Source organism: Arachis hypogaea, chromosome 3 (assembly GCF_003086295.3).
Source record: "Arachis hypogaea cultivar Tifrunner chromosome 3, arahy.Tifrunner.gnm2.J5K5, whole genome shotgun sequence".
In the NCBI taxonomy this organism is placed as follows: Eukaryota; Viridiplantae; Streptophyta; class Magnoliopsida; order Fabales; family Fabaceae; genus Arachis; species Arachis hypogaea.
In genome coordinates, this window is record NC_092038.1 from 4,966,366 (window position 1) to 4,984,091 (window position 17,726).

Below are 17,726 nucleotides of genomic sequence, written 5' to 3' on the forward strand. Positions count from 1 at the left end.
CTCAATTTCTTAATTTCTTTTGTTTAGTTATAGCTCATAAATGAGAAATCGTAATAATAATAATAATAATAAAAAGTAAGATTATGAAAAGATAAAGAAAAACAACATAGACCTCATTTAGAGTTATTCAAAACACCAATTCAATTGTTAAAACAACATTACATTTAACTGAAAACTTAAAACATTAAATAAATGAGTCTCTCATCTTATAAATTCCTTATTCTTCCTTGTTTTCTTTGATGTGAAACTAATTTCATGTACTTCTCACACTTATAAGTTGCAACATTAACATAGAAAGCAACATTAACATAGAAAGCAGCTTCAAAATTTCCACAGATTTCATTTTATTTTACTTATATGTGCATATCGCTTCCATGATTTTATTTTAGGCATTGTTTTTGTTACAGAGTGGGAAACCTTCTATTTTACATATACATAGCCCAAAACAGGGTTCTGCACTCTGATTGCTCCTACCCTTCTCTTCTGTTCCCATGGATTGTTCCTTAGCTTGTCTCATTTTATATGACAGTTCCATCCTCTATTGTTGCCTTCTCCATTATGATGGTGATTCCTGACCTTATGTAGAATCCATCTTCTGATCTATCTGCTTCTTCAACACCCTACATTTTGACATATACATAACACAAATAATTTGAATTCGTAAGACACAATGACAACCAACAACGCCTTAGTTGGCTACATGGATTAACTGACGCTATTGACTCCTATTATGTATCGTGTCTACAGTGAGACTTTTGTGTATGGTAAGAGATAATAATATGTATGTAAAAAGAAAAGAGGTAGACATGCTCACATCTTTGTTCATGATGATCACATCTTTCCCAATCCTTGCATTCTTGTCAATTATGCAGTTCCTTCAACAACAAGTCACAACAATTTCAACAACATTAGTTTCACTAATCTCTAGATAAAAGAAAATACAGACAGTGTTAACATTCTTAAACCAAAATAAGGTTACCTAATCTTGGTGTTCTTTCCAATCCCAATGGGAACCTTCCCTTCGGCCAAAAGCGCGGCGATTTCAGATTCCGTTTGGTAATAGTCTGCTCCCATCATTACAGTGTCCTGTAAAAGTTTACTTAAGATGTAAGAAACCTTACATGGAGTGTGTGCTCTACACTCTAATGTCACCTAGAAAATTATGACTGTTTCTCTTCTTTACCAGGAGTTCAACTCCATAATCCAAACGCGATCGCTCGCCCACAATGGAATGTTGGACAGTACATTCCCTCAGGAAACATCCATGGGAGATGATTGCATCCACAATCTACAATAATAGCAGCAACTCAAACATGATAAGCAAGATATAAATGAAGTTCATCAGAGCAAGCTTCATAGTTGGATGATCATAGTCATAATCATAATCATACCCGGCATTTATCAATCTTGGTTGGTGGTAGGAATCTTGGAGATGTGTAAATAGGTGTCTTGGGGTCATAGAATTTGAACATTGGATTCTGCAAGAAAGTAGCATAAAGCATATACAATCCTTGATACTGTGACTTGTAACTAAATCATGGTGAGAATGAGAGAAATATCTTAGGCAAACCTCTTCAGTAAGAGCCATGTTAGCATCATAAAAGGATTTGATTGTTCCAATGTCTTCCCAATAGTCTCCAAAAAAATATGCCTGCACAAGATATAAAATTCTTGTTACCTTGTCACTCAAGTAATTAGCTCTTCTTATATCTGTCTCTTCGTCGATCTAGAGATATACCAAAAAGTAACATTGACAGATAAAAGAGAACGGAGAGAGTATTATTATTCGTCTTACTTGAACATCGTGCTCCCCGACAGCTGCAGGAATGATTTCGGATCCAAAGTCATTGGATGTTGGATATCTCCATTTGAGAAGCTTGAGTAAAACCTCTGTCTTGAATACATAAACCCCCATAGAGGCAATATATGGTGATTTCTTTGCATCTTGGTGTGACAACCCCATAATAGAAGTATCTACTTGCTGCATAGAAGTTATATCACAAAATCATGAATTAAAGAATTGATGTAAAGAAGAATAATATGCAACTTTTAAGGTTCAATTGCACACAAGTTTTCAAACCAAGTCTATGCTTGTTTTTAGTACACACTTTTAATTTGGGACTTACCATTGATTTCAGATCAGCACCCTTTGGTTTCTCTGAAAAATGGATGATCCTACCTCTGCCATCAACCTTGACCAACCCGTAATCCGATGCGCGGCTAAAAAGTATTCAATTGGAAATTATACTTTCATAAATTTCAAATTTATAATGTTTGAGAATATCTAATACAAGTTTGAGAACACAAACCTGTCTCCTACAGCAGCACATGAAACTGTGATATCTGCATTTCTATCTACATGACTCTGATTATTGGCAATTTGTAAAAAAATGATGTTAAAAATAGTCCAACCAACTTATACACCAAACAATCATAGAAAAATCACAAATTACTAATGTACCTGCACAAGGTCCATGTAATCCATTCTGTATAAATGATCACCAGCCAAGATCAAAACATTCTCAACATTTGTGTGCTTAGCATCCTACAATATTTAAAGTAAATCCTTAATCTCCTCCTTGACCAAAAAACATAGGAACAAATTAAAGTAGTCTCTTAGGATTGGAAAGCGACAAACTCGTCCCTCATTCGTATAAAAGGACTAATTTGTTACCACAAATTTATCAATTTTAAATCATGATAGACGACTTTATTCTCGAAAAAGACTTATTTCGCACCTCGAACACCCAAGTGAATTGCCTCACAGCATCTGCTGTTCCTTGGAACCACTTATTTCCAGCTTCACCAGCTGTTTGGGTAGCTGCCAGGACCTGTTTAGCAATCATCAACCAAAAACAAACATAATAAATACAAAATACTTCTAACCAACTTGAATTAGTCGAGTGGTCAGCAGTAGCAAACCCTTAAATGGAACTAATCCGCAACAAATTAGTCCTTGGTCTGCTAGGCCAGGAGATATCATAGAAAACTAAGAAAAATACACAACATTTCTATTATTACAATTTGTGTGAATATGATAAGATACCTCAACATATCCATCTCCAAAGTTGATGCCATTTCCAAAGTAGGTGCGAGCTATGTGCCGGTTGAGGGATGCAGAGTTGAACTGTGTTAACACAAATATCTTGTTGATGCCACTGTTGATGCAATTGCTCATTGGTATGTCTATAAGCCTGTAGCAACCACCAACAGGAACCTGAAAAAAAAAACAGAAAAATCACTCTCAGAAATTCAGAATCTTCTTCAAAGGTCTCACTCACCAAAAAGTAGTGAGGATCAAGAAAATGATTACTCACAGCAGGTGTGGCTGTTCTTTTTGTGATTGGATAAAGTTGAGCACCAGGACCACCCCCCAATATGATTGAGACTACATTTTTTGGATCAGCTTTTCTTCTCAGAAAAGATGGCATTTGAATTGTCTGAAAAAATATCGAATTTAATTTTCATGCACTCACAAACACAGTTACTAGAAAATGGAAATCATAATTGAATAATTGAAGCACATACCAAAGATTCTTTTGCAGTTTCTGATGTAAGAACAGAAGATACAACAGAAGGTTTGGCCTTATTGATCATCTTCTTCTTCTTCTCTTTGATGATCCAGGGACTGTAGTTGACACCCCCTTTGATCCTTTCACCTAAGAATCCATTTTCTTGATGAAGGCAATGAGGATTGGTTTTCATTGCCATACATGCAGATTCCATTGCTTCTTCAACTTTGATCAACTTTATTACTTCCAAAACAAAGAAACAAACACCAATAAAATCATAATCAGAATTCACTACTAAAGAGCATGAACTATTATGATCTGAAGGAAAAAAAACTTACTTAGGATTGTGATGAGGATGAATCAAAGGTTAGTGAAGTGTAGTGTAGTTTAGTGGTTGCTTTTAATTATTATGTGAGGCTCACAAGAAAGATGAGAAAGATCTTATGAATTTTTGGTATATATCAATATCAATTTCCAAAGACTATGATATAAATTATAATGTATATTAATATTGATATCTTGGTGTACTACATAGACTCATGAACCTTGTGCATGTTTTCCAAGTTTCTAGGCTTCTCTTCTTATACTTGGTGAAGCTTCATAAGGGAACAGACACCTGTCATTTTCAAAGGCACTATAGTTGTACATGAAATCAAATCAAATCAAATATTATTATTAAAATAAGTTTAGGGGGAAAATATCAATTTTACTTTTTATTTTTATTTTTATTTTTCTGCGGCTGTCATTTGATGAGTGTGTGTAGGCCACTTGACATGTTGCAACACTTTGGCTTGATAATGACTTTGGCTAATACTCTTCTTCAGTCATGATTTTTTTAGGTTCAATCTGATTTGATGTTTTTGATAATTAGTTTTTTTTTCATATACTTGCAATTTGCAAATATCATTTGAAAAAATGACTCTATTTATTTTATTTTATTTTATTCATTTTTTTTCTTTATATCTTTTCAGCCAACAAGTCAAAAATATATTTATCGTAGATTTAAATTTTATTTAAAGGTGTATTATTAGTTAATAAATTATTGTATATATAACATAAAATTTAAACATGTGATATTTAAACAGATAATTAAATTTATCATTCTACTAGTTTAAATTAAAGATTTCACTAATTAATTAGTACTAAGTATATATGTTTAAAAATTAATTTGGATTGATCGAATGGTCAGCTCACTCATCTGCTTAAATAGATACCATTGAAGATTCGAATATTATGTAATTTTAATAACACATTCATTTTATAACGGTAATGCTAGAAAATAAAAAAAATCAATTTTTTATTTAATATTTACTAATTATTACGATAATTGATAAAAATAAAAAAAAGTATAACTATTTTTTAACAAATATCACCCTTTTTTTTTTCTCTTTCAAAATGGTTTCAATATGGCAACTTTGTTCACCAATATGTGACGGAAATGGAAGCAAAGTAATGGGAGTAACAAATTATGTGGCCCCAAAAAAAATCAAATCATTAATGAAAAGAAAATATTCACATTTTTTTTCTCTTTTTCTGTCAAATATAAAAGTCATTTAAAACCTTCATTGAAGAAAAAGAAGGAAAATTATTAAAATAGCTATGCTGATTAAATTGAAGGTACATTTTGACACGTCTTGACCAATGATAGTAACAATACAAATAACGTTATATAGTTGCAACTCAATATAATATGAAGTTATGAACCTCTTTCAAAAAATAGTCCAATACAAATAAACACTTGAGAATTAAGTGTGTGAATTATTATTCTTTTATATATATGTTAGTTAAATCCATTTACTAGCCAGCTACGTTGTTTCTCTTGTCAATTTTTTGAGGACGATTATGGTAATTGGATTGTTTGTATTATGTGGAGTTCCAAATTTTCTTTATTAGCTCATGATCTCAAAACACAATATTATTTGATTTATCACCATTATTATAATTTATTAACTCAATAATATCTCATTCGATTTTACTCCATGATTCATCATTAATAATTGCAATAAGTAGTTTTCAATACTTGTTTTACTATTTAATCATGCAATAAATGTTAAATTTATTATTTATTTTATTTGTTTTTATATGTGTGTATGTATATATATGTATGTATACACACCGAATCACTTGCCTCAATATATAACATGCATACATTATTAATCTTATTAATTGAAAAGTTGATCAAATAACCGTAACTCTATATGCTTTAAAAGTTGGATTTTTTTAATCGTTTTAAAAATTAATTTTGATGTATTGTAATGAAAAATAGAATTATTAGTATCATATAGTTATATACTTCTCTTTATTTTTAAAGCCTTCAAATTAAAGCAATATATAGCTAATTGAGCTAAACACTTTTTAATTTAATATAATACTATTTGATTACTACAAAATGACTATTTTCTTAATATATAAATAATGTATATGTGTTTAAATTTGGACACGTATGCATTATTTAAATAAATCAGATTATTTTTGAAATTGAAGAGAGTATGAATATTAAATTACAGAAATGGTTGTGTTCAGTGGATTAGGGGGGACCAATAAGTTGTGTACATATAAATAGATACTTGTTCATTCTTTTTTTGGCATTTACATAATTAATTATGTATAATAAAAATCTTTATATAATACCCTAAAAATAAGTATATATATATACATTGAGTTATATATTTTTCAATAAAATAATTAAACTTATAATAACATATGAATAATAGAACTTATTTATAATAATATATAAAACAATTTATATACTATGTCAAATATATATTTTTATGTGCAATGTCTGATCAATAAGACAATAACTGATTTTTAGTAAAAATTAACTATTTCATTGGTGAATTAATCTTAAAAAAGTCTTAACTTAATCACGAAGTATTAGTTACTTAGAATGATAAATCTATCAATAAATTTTTTATGCCAAATGGAAATGAAATCTCATATTATTTTCCCTCTACCAGGTAGAGTTTCTTCCTCTCTTTTTTCTTGGGGAGATAAAAGTGGTGGCCACATGAGGATCAGTTTTATGTTCAAGCTAAGGTTTGATTAAAGAATTTAATTTTGATATATAATTCTATAATTTTAACTATTTTTTTGAATAATTATTTATACAATTAATATAAAAAATAATTATTTTTATTAATACGATATTATGTGATTAAATATACGTATAAAATAATTTTATATTGACAGTATATTAAAATTAAAAATCTTTTTTTTTTAATTAAAAAAAACTAATAAACTATATTTTGGACATTAGAAAGCAGTGATCCGAATGCACGGTTGTGGAAATTCTAAAAAGATGAAGACTTGGCCCCTGCCAATGAGCCTCGGCTCTAGTGGCATTTCTCCCCCCTCCCCACTTCAAGGTCTAGGGATCAAACTCTAGAGAATGCAATTGAGGAAAAAATATGATAAATATATGAGGAGTGTGTGGGTGTGTTGTGTACCTAGAATTGGGAGTTGTCCAATCTATTGGGGTACCTAGGATTGGGAGTTGTCCAATCTACCGACAAAAAAAAAAAAAGACTTGGCCCCTAAAAAACCATGGGTGGGTCCCACCATCCATTTGGCATTGCCCTCTCTCTGTTTGCGGTTTAATTTAAAGGGTTTAAATATGAATAATTCAATTAAACTTTGCTATCTAAGTAGTGTTCATTTAATATGTACATTGCATATATCTCTCATCTCTTATTAATGAAATTTTCGTTTTGGATGTGAAAACAATGAATGAAAGAAGACCAGTGTGGGGATCAACATAATAACAAAGGACCCATTGAAACAGAAGATAAGGATTAGGGTTCCAATGGCCTAATGAGGGAGATTGATTGAGAAATTCAGATTCGTTTATACTTTATACATTGGCCAATCAAAAATAAGTGTGGGAATGGATTGTGCAAGAAAACAACAAACACATATATACATTATGCTAATGGAGTAATGCCTTCTTTGATCAATATTCAATAAATTTAATTATTCTATTCGTGGGCATAATTTTATTAAATTTATAATTAAAATTTTATATTTTTTAATTGAATTTTATATTATTTTAAATTTTATAATAAAGTCTTTTTAATATAAAAATATTAGAGTTAATTAAATATTTTTTTATAAATTAAAGATATTTAAAGAATTTAATTAGATCTTTAATTACATATTTTTTTAAAAAAAATATTTTATTAATTTTAATAATTTTAACATAAAAAAATCAAATTATAAAATTAAAAATATATAAAAATTTAATATAAATTTAATAAAATTAAAATAACTAACAAAATAATTAAACCTATTAGATTGGTGTAAATGTGTATCTTGATGCTAGTAATGATCATGGATTGTTACCATAGAAATTTTCAATTTTTTCATAAATTTTTCACGTCCTAGTTATTATCAATAAAGTATAGGTTTTACAAATACAATAAGATGATTTTATGTAAAAATAACAATTAAAAATTATTAAATAATTTAATATGTTTAAATAAATTATTTGATACAACACGCGTCCACAATCTAATTATTATTTTCATATAAGATATTTCATCTTCACGCGAATAAAAAAATAATAGTAGTAAAAATTTATACATATATAGTTGAAAAACAAATTGCATGCACTGAGATACTGATACTGATACTTAATTAATACTTCATTTTTTTTTCTTATTTATATTGATGATACTTTACTCTTAATAGAAGACATCACTACATTTTTATAAAAGACATGCATATAATAATTAATAATATACAAAAACAAAAAAATATATATCATCTAAATCTTCTTAAAGAAAAATTCATATAATAAATACAAAAATAATATATAAATATCACTGAATTCTAAAATTGGTCCTTGTTATTTTTAGCAAGCAGCCAAGCACACCGTACCTCCACCGTACACGTGTCCAGAAAAATCTGAGCAGTCTTATATTATAATATATGATAGTTTTTATTGGTTTTTTATTTGTTGAGATGGAATGACTCAGACAAAGGGTTTTCCTCCACCGTTGAGTGCTATAGTTGCAACATTAGCAATATAATATATATATATATATAGATATATATATATATATAATCATAAGGAAAAAAACAAATAAATTTTTAATTTATAATTTGAAAACACAAAATTTTATGATTAATTAAAAATATAAAAATATTTTTTTTAAATATAAAATATTTAAATTTTTTATTTTAAAATATATAAATATATTTAGTCAAAAATTTATTTGTTTTCGAAATAAAAGATAGGATCTATTTGTAATTTTCTCAAAATCATATCATAATCTTTTGTGTGTCACATAGCTGGGAAGTGACCATAGGTGGTGCCTCTCTAGACAGACCACAATTATTTGGTGTAATAAAAGTTGCATTCAATTGATATGTGATATGAAATTGGAAGCACTTTCTGACCGCTTAATAATTGTATTTTATTTGATTATTATGTTGTAGTTTTGATGTATCTACAGTATAAAAAGTTTAATATATTTATCTAATTAAATTTATATATTTAAATAATATTTTAAATAATAAATTTAAAATTTAATTATTTTTATTGGTGTAATCATATATGATTAATTATTATTTATATAATTTTTTTACACTAAAAAATAAATTCTTCAAATATATACATAGTGGTATATATTATTAAAATTTTAAAAGTCTAATCCAAGTTGCTTTAATTTGGGGAGTTTAGGAGGTCTATCATAGACAGCGAGAGGCCAAATAAAAAGAGAAAAAAACAAATTACAAAGTGACAAAATTCACGTGGTAATTGCATGCTATAATTGTAGCAATTGGTTGACACAAATTTATAAATGCACGGTCTAAAGTTATTAACAGATCACAGATATTTACTAATAAAGCTTGACATAATATATGTACTATGCTTTTAGAGAGGAATACTTGTTTGATTATTGGAGCAAAAAAATATTAGTAGTTAGGATAATAATAATAATAAGTTTGATTATGTTCAAAGATGATAAGTCCTAGCCCTTTGTCTAATAATGAAAAAAATAATATAGACTCAAGATCATAAGAAAACATAAGCTAGCATTTTTTTCTGTTGCTTTTCTTTTCTTTTTAATCTAAATTGCTCGAAAAATAATAGCTTAAAATCATGAGGTTGATGAGAATCGTTGAAGTTGTGTTTTCAAATTATTTTATAGGCCCTTATATATATATATATATATATATATATATATATATATATATATATTAAGGTAACGTTTGTTTTGAGGTACTAGGACAGAGATTGGGAGGTTGAGACACAGTATTATGTTTGTTGGCTCAAAGATTGGTACTAAAATTTCTGTATTTCAGTACCTCCAAAAAGTAGGGACACAGGGGACTGAAATTTTTAGAGACAGAAATTGAAATTTTAATAACATTTTATACCTAAAATATCCTCATTTTAATTAATTAATTCTAATTTTATCCTTTGTGTAAATTAAATTAGAGTTTTATTCTTGTTTCAATTTTTGTCTCTCACTTTACACCAAACAGAATACTAAAATTTATTTCGGTCTCTGTCTCTTAGTCTCTGTCTCTCAATTTCAGTCTTTCAATCTCTATCTCTCTATCAAACACTACCTAAGAGATTAATCCAATTTTTTATTGGATGGTTTTTGTTGAATTTTTTGTTATCAAATACTTTGTGAGAACAAATTGCTGTGATAAATCTTATATAAAAAAGTATTTATAGCATTTAAATTTTTTATTAATGATTTGTACGTTTAACCTTATAAAAGAATTTGTAACGTTAGTTTATTCAAATAATTTAACTGCAAACATTTATATAGTTAGGGATTTAATCAAAACCTATAAACTGAAAAGACTTTTATGAAAAAAATTGTACTGATCAGCTATAGAAATTTAAATTTATTAGCTTTTTTTTTGTTTTTTAAGTAAAGGACTAATCTGTTGTGAATTTAAATTTCATTTACGAGTAGTCACAAAAAAATTTCATTTACGAGTTTGTCGCTGATCAATGAGTTATTGCATATACAAGACAATATTCAAACTCTCGACACTTGATTAAACGAACTAGAACTAATTACTAGATGGAACCCAAATTGGTTTTAGGGCCCGTTTGGAAACTTTAGAAGTAACTTATTTTAACTTTTGACTTATAAAATGTAGTAGTATAAATGTTTGGTACAATTTTCAAAATCAAATTGCAATTTTTTAAGAAGCTATTTAGGAATTTATAGAAAAGTTAAAAAAATGACTTCTCTTATAATACTTCTACTTTTCATCACATTTCTATAAAATAAACACTTTAAAAGTTAAAAATTCAAACACAAAATAACTTATTTATAAGTTACTTTTAATAGAGTTATTTATTGTTTAAGTTATTTTATCAAAAGGAGTTTAATTAAGTTAGTTACCCAAACTGGCCTTAGATATTTTTATTCTGCTTTACAATTTGGTTTGGGCTTGAAATTTAAAGATTGGCCTTTTTGTTTGGGTCTTGACATCTAGCTGTCTAAACTCAAATAAAAATGTGATGTCATGACCAAAAACAAAATGTGATGTGAGATTCCCCATTTTTACCAACAAAATTGAAATGTGATAAAGGAATTGAGCCCATGCAAGTGATGCAACTTGATAAAATTGAAATATGAGTATATGACCATATATTCGAGTTTAATTAGGAAATTAGCTATTTTTTTTCAGTTAATATCAATCAATGTTAAATATAAATATAAATTTTAAATTTTAAAAATAAACTCTCCAAAAAAAAAATTATAATAGAAAAACAATTAATTAAAATAGCTAGACTAACCCACCAGACTTGATCCAAGTCCAGTATCTAGCTTTGTGTCTGATTTTGGTAGATGAGTCTCTAATAAATAATAATTACTCTAATTAACTAATTATGCTAAGTATTTAGAGATTTGGATCGAAAAATTATAAACTGAAAAGACTTTATGAAAAAAATTGTGCTGATCAACTATAGAATTTTAAATTTATTAGCCTTTTTTTTTTCTTTTTATGTCAAGAATTAATCCGTTGCTAATTTAAATTTCATTTACAAGTTTGTTAGGTTATTGCATGCATAAGGACCTATTAGATTTAAACTGTTGAGACTTGATTAAACGGATTAATGAATTAACTATTAGATTTACTCAAATTGGTTTTAGACATTTTTATTCCGCCTTACAATTTGGTTTGGGCTTGAAATTTAAAGATTGGCCTTTTTGTTTTGGTCTTGACATCTAGCTTTCTAACTCAAAATCATCCTTTTTTTTTTCAGGAAAATCATGCTCTTGTGTTTTTCAGGCCGAAAACCAAGGGAAGATACCCATATAGAAATGTCATGTCCTGATCAAAAACAAAATGTGACGTGAGATTTTTGGGTAAATGGTCAAATTAGTTTTTAAAATTATTCGTTATTTAAATTGGTTTTTGGAAAAATTTTTTAATTAAATTTATTCTTTAAAAAATTTTAATTAATCATGTTAATCCTTCGTCACGTACCCATATAAAAATGTCATGTCCTGATCAAAAACAAAATGTGACGTGAGATTTTTGGGTAAATGGTCAAATTAGTTCTTAAAATTATTCGTTATTTAAATTGGTTTTTGGAAAAACTTTTTAATTAAATTTATTCTTTAAAAAATTTTAATTAATCATGTTAATCCTTCGTCACGTCCATTGCTAACAACGTCAGAGTTTGTTAATGTAGTAAATTAAGTAACATCATAACACACATCTAATAGTCCTAATTAATTATTAACATGATTAGTTTATGAAATTAGATAAAATTAATTCTAAATTGAGAGATTCAAATGTTTCAAGTTCTCTCCTCAATTAAATTTTGATTAGATCTAATTTTATAAATTTATATGTTAATAATCAATTAAGATTCTTAAGTATATATTGGAGTATCACTTAACGTGTTATATTAGTAAATTTTGACACCATCATTAAAGAGAGTGATAGAAAGACTAACATGACTAATTTAAAATTTTTAAAAAATAAAATTGATTAAAAATTTTGGGGACCAATTTAAAAAAGGTGGGTACTCCCATGAAGATATTATAATTGTCTTCATGTGATGATTTTTTTTTTTGACCCTTAGATGATGGAGTGTAGGGTTAGATTTTGATATGTTATAAAAGTGTTGTTTTTATTTGAAGTGTGGCCAAATCAATAAATCACACTTTTATACAAAGCATCTTCATAAAAAGATGTTTTTTGCATCTTCATTTGAGTAGCTCCCTTTAAAAAATAAATGAGCTATCAAAGACTAATTTGACCATTTATTCAAAATTCCTCATTTTTACCAACAAAATTGAAATGTGATAAAGGAATTGAGCCCATTCAACTTGATAAAATTGAAATATGAGTATATGACCATATATTCCAATTTAATTAGGAAATTAGCTATTTTAATTTTTTTTCAGTTAATAAACTTAATATTAATCAATGTTAAATATAAATTTAAATCTTAAAATTTTAAATTTAAAAAAAAACTCTCAAAAAAAAAGAAAAGAAAATTTAAAAAATAATTGATAATAGAAAAACAATTAATTAAAATAGCTAGACTAACCCAGACTTGATCCAAGTCCAGTATCTAACTTTGTATCTGATTTTGGTAGATGAGTTTCTAATAATTACTCTAATTAACTAATTATGCTAAGTATTTAGAGATTTGCATCGAAACATTATCATAAAAGCTGTTAGAGATGTGTGTCCCCCCACAAGGAAACTCTCCAACTAATGCTTGTTTCATTTTGATCTACTCTATCTCATTTTCCAATTAAAATGATTAACAACAAAAAATAAAAAATAAAAAATTTCATTAATGTAAACTAATCTGATGGCTAAACCAGTTGCTGCCAATACTTGAACAAACAATAGGCGCATTACTTGCTCCCATGCATTAAACTTAGGGCTTAAAACGTGTCACTATTTTTTTATTGCTATTATTTTCATTAATAATATAAATTATAAAACTTAAAATGTTTTATTGAATAGCTATTTCTTGTACATTTTTTCGACATTTACGTTATCACTATTGAGTTTAATATACTTAAACTCTTATTTTTTACTATTGGAATACGGTAATACTAGAAATATAAAAAAAAAACAGTAAAAATTTATTTTATTTAATATTTATTAATTATGTGAATATTAAATAACATAAATTCTGATCATTTTTAGTTATTTTTTTATTAATAAACATTATTAAATATAACTCGATTTGTAATTGTACAAGATGTCTCTGGTACGGGTTGAGAGATGGATCGGAAATTTGCGGGTTGAGGCGAATGCCGGATCACTTGACTGGAGCAATGGGGGGAGGTACCTGCAAAGACACTCCGACGCTCAAGTCAGAATGGATCTGAGAGGCATAAGGTGTGAGGAGTGAATGAATACCTGGAGGGACTTGGGTCCTCTTATTTATAGGTGATGGGGATCGTCTTATCTTATCTTGTTTGGTTAAGATAAGGGAGTGTTTGAATTCGAAAGTTGGTTAAGAGCTCCATATGGCCGGTTTTGGGCCTTCCGGAGGGGGGAGACGGGTTGGTCCGAGGAGCCGGGTTCGGGTCTGGCCTCGGGTCCGGGATCCGTGGGCCGGATCCGTAACAGTTGCCCCCGCAGCGGGAGAGCGAGCAAGGTCGGTCTGTCGCTGGGAGGTGAGGTGTTTTTATCACGAAATGGGTCTTCAGTCTTTCTTGAGTGTTCGTTTGGTTCTTTTCGCGATGAGGTCGGTGTCTCGGTTTCGTCTTGTGGAAGATTTGTCTGACCGTTTTTGGTCTTGACGTGACCCTTCCGTGCCTGCTGCGCCCGTTGCGTTTTTCGAGGCGTGATTTATTAATTATTTTTTCCAAGGGGGCATTTATTGCGAGAGGGTATTTTCCCTTTTTTGCCCTCACGTTTGTTTTGCTTTCGAGGGGTGTTTGCGTTATTTCACTTTTTCAAAACCGTTTTGGTTTTCTTCCTTTAGTTCCCTCATTCGCTTCATTTCTCTATTGCTCTCTTCTTCCGAAAGAACAGCTTCTGCTTTCCTTTCGCATTCTGTGGCTCTGGTTGGTCTTCTGCTGCAGCATTTTCTTTTTGGATTTATTTCCTTCGCATTATCAGGTTGGCGTTCTTCAGTTTCTTTTTGTTTTCTCTGTTTTTCCTTTCTCTGCATTTTGCTTTGCCTTTGCTTTGCGTGGATTTAGGGTTATTTTTATGGTATACGATGGTATTATATAGTGGTAGATGGTTTAGTTGGGGTAGTGGATTCTGTAAGGGGGGCGAGTGCCACCGTACAACTGGTGGTGTACGGTGGTGTCTATTTTTTGGTTTCATCTGCTGTTTTCTGCCGCGGTGTTTGGCTGACGGTGGTGCTCGTCACTATTTTAGGTATGGCTCGTCGACGGACTGAGGGTGTGAGGGCTCTGGTGGCCCCGGCGGGGGGTGTCCCTGGTCTTTTTTCTTGGGTTACTAGTGATGTTTGGGGGACGCCGTCGCAAATGACGGAGGCGGACCTCCAACGGCTCCGAGATGAAGGGGCTGTTTGTGGGGGTGGCGATGCTGAACGCCATTATGAGCTTCCCTTCCTGGGGTTGACGAGAGGGTTTGTTATACCAACCTCACTTCCCCGTCTGTGCCGGATTGGATGTGGGTGTATGAGGCGATGTTTACTCGGCTTGGTGTTCGGCTCCCTTTTTCTCCGTTCGTCCAGAAGTTATTGAACCGGTGTTCCGTGGCGCCGTCTCAGCTACATCCAAACAGTTGGGTGGCGATACGGTCTTTTGAACTTGTTTGTGATTTTTTAGAGCTTCCTGCTTCAGTAAACGTTTTCCTTTTCCTCTTCTTGTGTACTCTTTCGACTAAGGAGGGAAAGCACAAGAAGGGGTATGTGTCTTTTAGAGCTCAGCCTCATCGTCGGGTCTTCAGGTTATATGAAGACTCTTTTCATGGTTTTAAAAGCAGATACTTTAAGGTTCGTCCTGTAAGGGGGCATCATCCCTTTTGGTTGACGTTAGAGGGTGAGCGGCGGTTCCCCACTTACTGGAATTTCAAGGCGGGGCCGTCCGTTTTTACAAAGGTTTCTCAGGAGTTCTTGTCTTCGGAGGAGCGGGATGTCGCTCTTGTCTTATGGCAATTATTTGGGGAGCATCCTCTTAATCCTCGGGACGTGATGGGTGATCCTGTTGCTTGTCGTTCGTATGTTGGTGTGTGTATGTCCTTTACCTTGCTTTTTGTATTTGTTTCCTGTTTTTGTAACTTGGGATTTTTATTTGTTATCTTTCAGTTGAGATGGCCGGTGGTTTGACTTCCTTAGCACGGCTGAAGGCAGCGATGGCCCAGGAAGAGGGGTCGTCGTCTCCGGCTACTCCTGTTTCGAATCCGGTTGTGGGGTCCCAGGCTGTTTCTCAGGAGGTAGTTTCTTCGGGGGGCCGGGCCGTTGCTCGGGCTTCTCCTGGTCCTGCAACTTCGCCTGAAGTTGTTGTGGTGACGGCTGGTGAGGCCTCTCGGAAGAGGAAGAGGCCTGAGGAGCCGGGTAGTGAGACTTTCAAGGAGGAGGAGGGTTTGGCGCCCAGCGTGATGGACCGACGCTTCGATGCACCGGGTTTTATTGATCAGCACTTGATGCCTGGTACAGAGCCATTCTTTGATGGCTGTGATGTATCGTTTCAGGCTAAGTCGGTGTACCGTGCGCTTCTCCGATCTGCTGTCGTTGTCCGGAAAGCCGAGCCCGTAATGGCTCAGGTTGATTTGTTGGATAAGAAGCTCCGTCTTTCTCAGGCTGAGGTGGCTAAGCTAAAGGAGGAGCTTGAGGCCGCCGGGGTTGCGAAGGAGAAGGCAGTGAAGTCTTCTGAAGAAGCCGGGGCAGAGATTCTCCGACTTTCCGAGGTTGAGACTTCACTTCTTTCCCAGTTGGCGGAGGAGCGTAAGCGGGCTTCTGATGCGGGTTCCCGGGCAGCTGTGCTTCTCAGTGAGGTGGAGACCTTGAAGGCCGAGGTTGCTGCCTTGAAGAAGGAGAAGTCGGAGCTGCTGGCCAATGTGAAGGGTGCAATTGTGGCTACTGAGGAGACGATGAGGGCTCAGGCTTTGGTGCTGGCTCCGGGCGCGGACGTGTCCATGATGGGGGCCTTCAGGACTGTTCGTGATGGCCGGATCGTCGACCTTGAGTAGCTTCTATTATTTACCTTTTTTGGATTTTTTCTTTAAACTGTTTTTTTGAGTGTTTTTGGATGGCCGAGGGCTATGTACTTGATATTTTGGAACATCTTGCTATTGTTTAGTAGTGTTTGTTGGCCGTCCGGGCCTTTTTGTATGTTCCGTGTGTTCCGTTTTGAGCTATTTCGTTTGTACGCTGTTTGTTTCCTCGGACCGTTGTTTGGTCGGGTTTTGTGGATATCCGCGTGCATGGGCCTGGGGGGTGATCAGTCCCCTAGTTGTGGCCGTGTTTCTGTTCCGTATTTGGGACGTTTAGGAGAATCGAAATAGCTGTTTTAATGGAATTTTTTATTGATGGTCGGGCCTCGTTAAAACCCTCCGTTGACAGCGGGAAAGAGTACCCGATTTTGAAACTTAGAGATGAGAAAATTTAAAAAATTATAGGAATCGTGAACTGGGAGGGGGAGTACTAAAAACATAAATAAAGGAAAGATATATACGAAAATAAAGGGGGGGCGACCTGTTTAGGTCGGTCTAGGTGTAGTATCGTCGTAGTTTGGCAGCGTTCCAGGTCCTCGGGATTTCGTCGCCGTTGAGCCGTTCGAGTTTGTATGCTCCTTTTCCGATTACGGCCTTGATTCTGTATGGTCTTTCCCAGTTGGGGGTGAGTTTTCCTTCTCCTGGAGTCGGGGGACCGATATCGTTTCGTCGTAGGACGAGGTCGTCGGCCGCAAATTCTCGTCGGATAACGCCGTGATTGTATCTTAGGCTGATTCTTTGTTTGAGCGCTAACTCTTTGATGTGAGCTATGCTTCTTTCTTCGTCAATGAGGTCTCGTTCTGCTTCTTCGTCGTTACCCCCGACTGTTTTCCTGGGGCTGGGGTCCCCGATTTCTACTAGGATGACTGCTTCTACACCGTATGTTAATTGGAAAGGCGTTTCCCCCGTGGTCGTTTGGGGTGTTGTTCGGTACGACCATAGAACCGACCCTAATTCGCCTGCCCACATTCCTTTGGCTTCGTCGAGTCGTTTCTTGAGTCCTTTAACGATTATTTTGTTTGCGGATTCCACCTGTCCGTTTGTTTGGGGGTGTTCTACTAAGCT

General features: G+C 32.4%; 1 protein-coding gene across 1 annotated transcript; it reads right to left on the reverse strand.

Moving 5' to 3' along the window:
• Positions 1 to 112: 112 nt before the first annotated feature.
• On the reverse strand, positions 113 to 4,166 carry LOC112788996 (glucose-1-phosphate adenylyltransferase large subunit 1). The gene is made up of 15 exons (XM_025830693.3): positions 3,851 to 4,166; positions 3,529 to 3,755; positions 3,318 to 3,440; positions 3,047 to 3,217; positions 2,739 to 2,831; positions 2,462 to 2,545; positions 2,310 to 2,365; positions 2,127 to 2,220; positions 1,796 to 1,981; positions 1,571 to 1,651; positions 1,392 to 1,478; positions 1,184 to 1,288; positions 980 to 1,086; positions 815 to 875; positions 113 to 620 (listed from the first exon to the last, which is right to left on the reverse strand). The coding sequence occupies exons 2-15, from the start codon at positions 3,724 to 3,726 to the stop codon at positions 519 to 521; spliced, it is 1,548 nt and encodes a 515-aa protein (XP_025686478.1). The 5' UTR covers positions 3,727 to 3,755; positions 3,851 to 4,166; the 3' UTR covers positions 113 to 518.
• Positions 4,167 to 17,726: the final 13,560 nt, after the last annotated feature.

Excerpts from the sequence above, each read along its gene's own strand:
- LOC112788996 (XM_025830693.3), bottom strand. The coding sequence starts at position 3,726 with ATGGAATCTGCATGTATGGCAATGAAAACCAATCCTCATTGCCTTCAT. Across the intron at positions 3,441-3,528 it reads AAACTGCAAAAGAATCTTTG|ACAATTCAAATGCCATCTTT; the intron begins GTATGTGCTTCA and ends ATATTTTTTCAG. Across the intron at positions 2,366-2,461 it reads ATTACATGGACCTTGTGCAG|AGTCATGTAGATAGAAATGC; the intron begins GTACATTAGTAA and ends GCCAATAATCAG.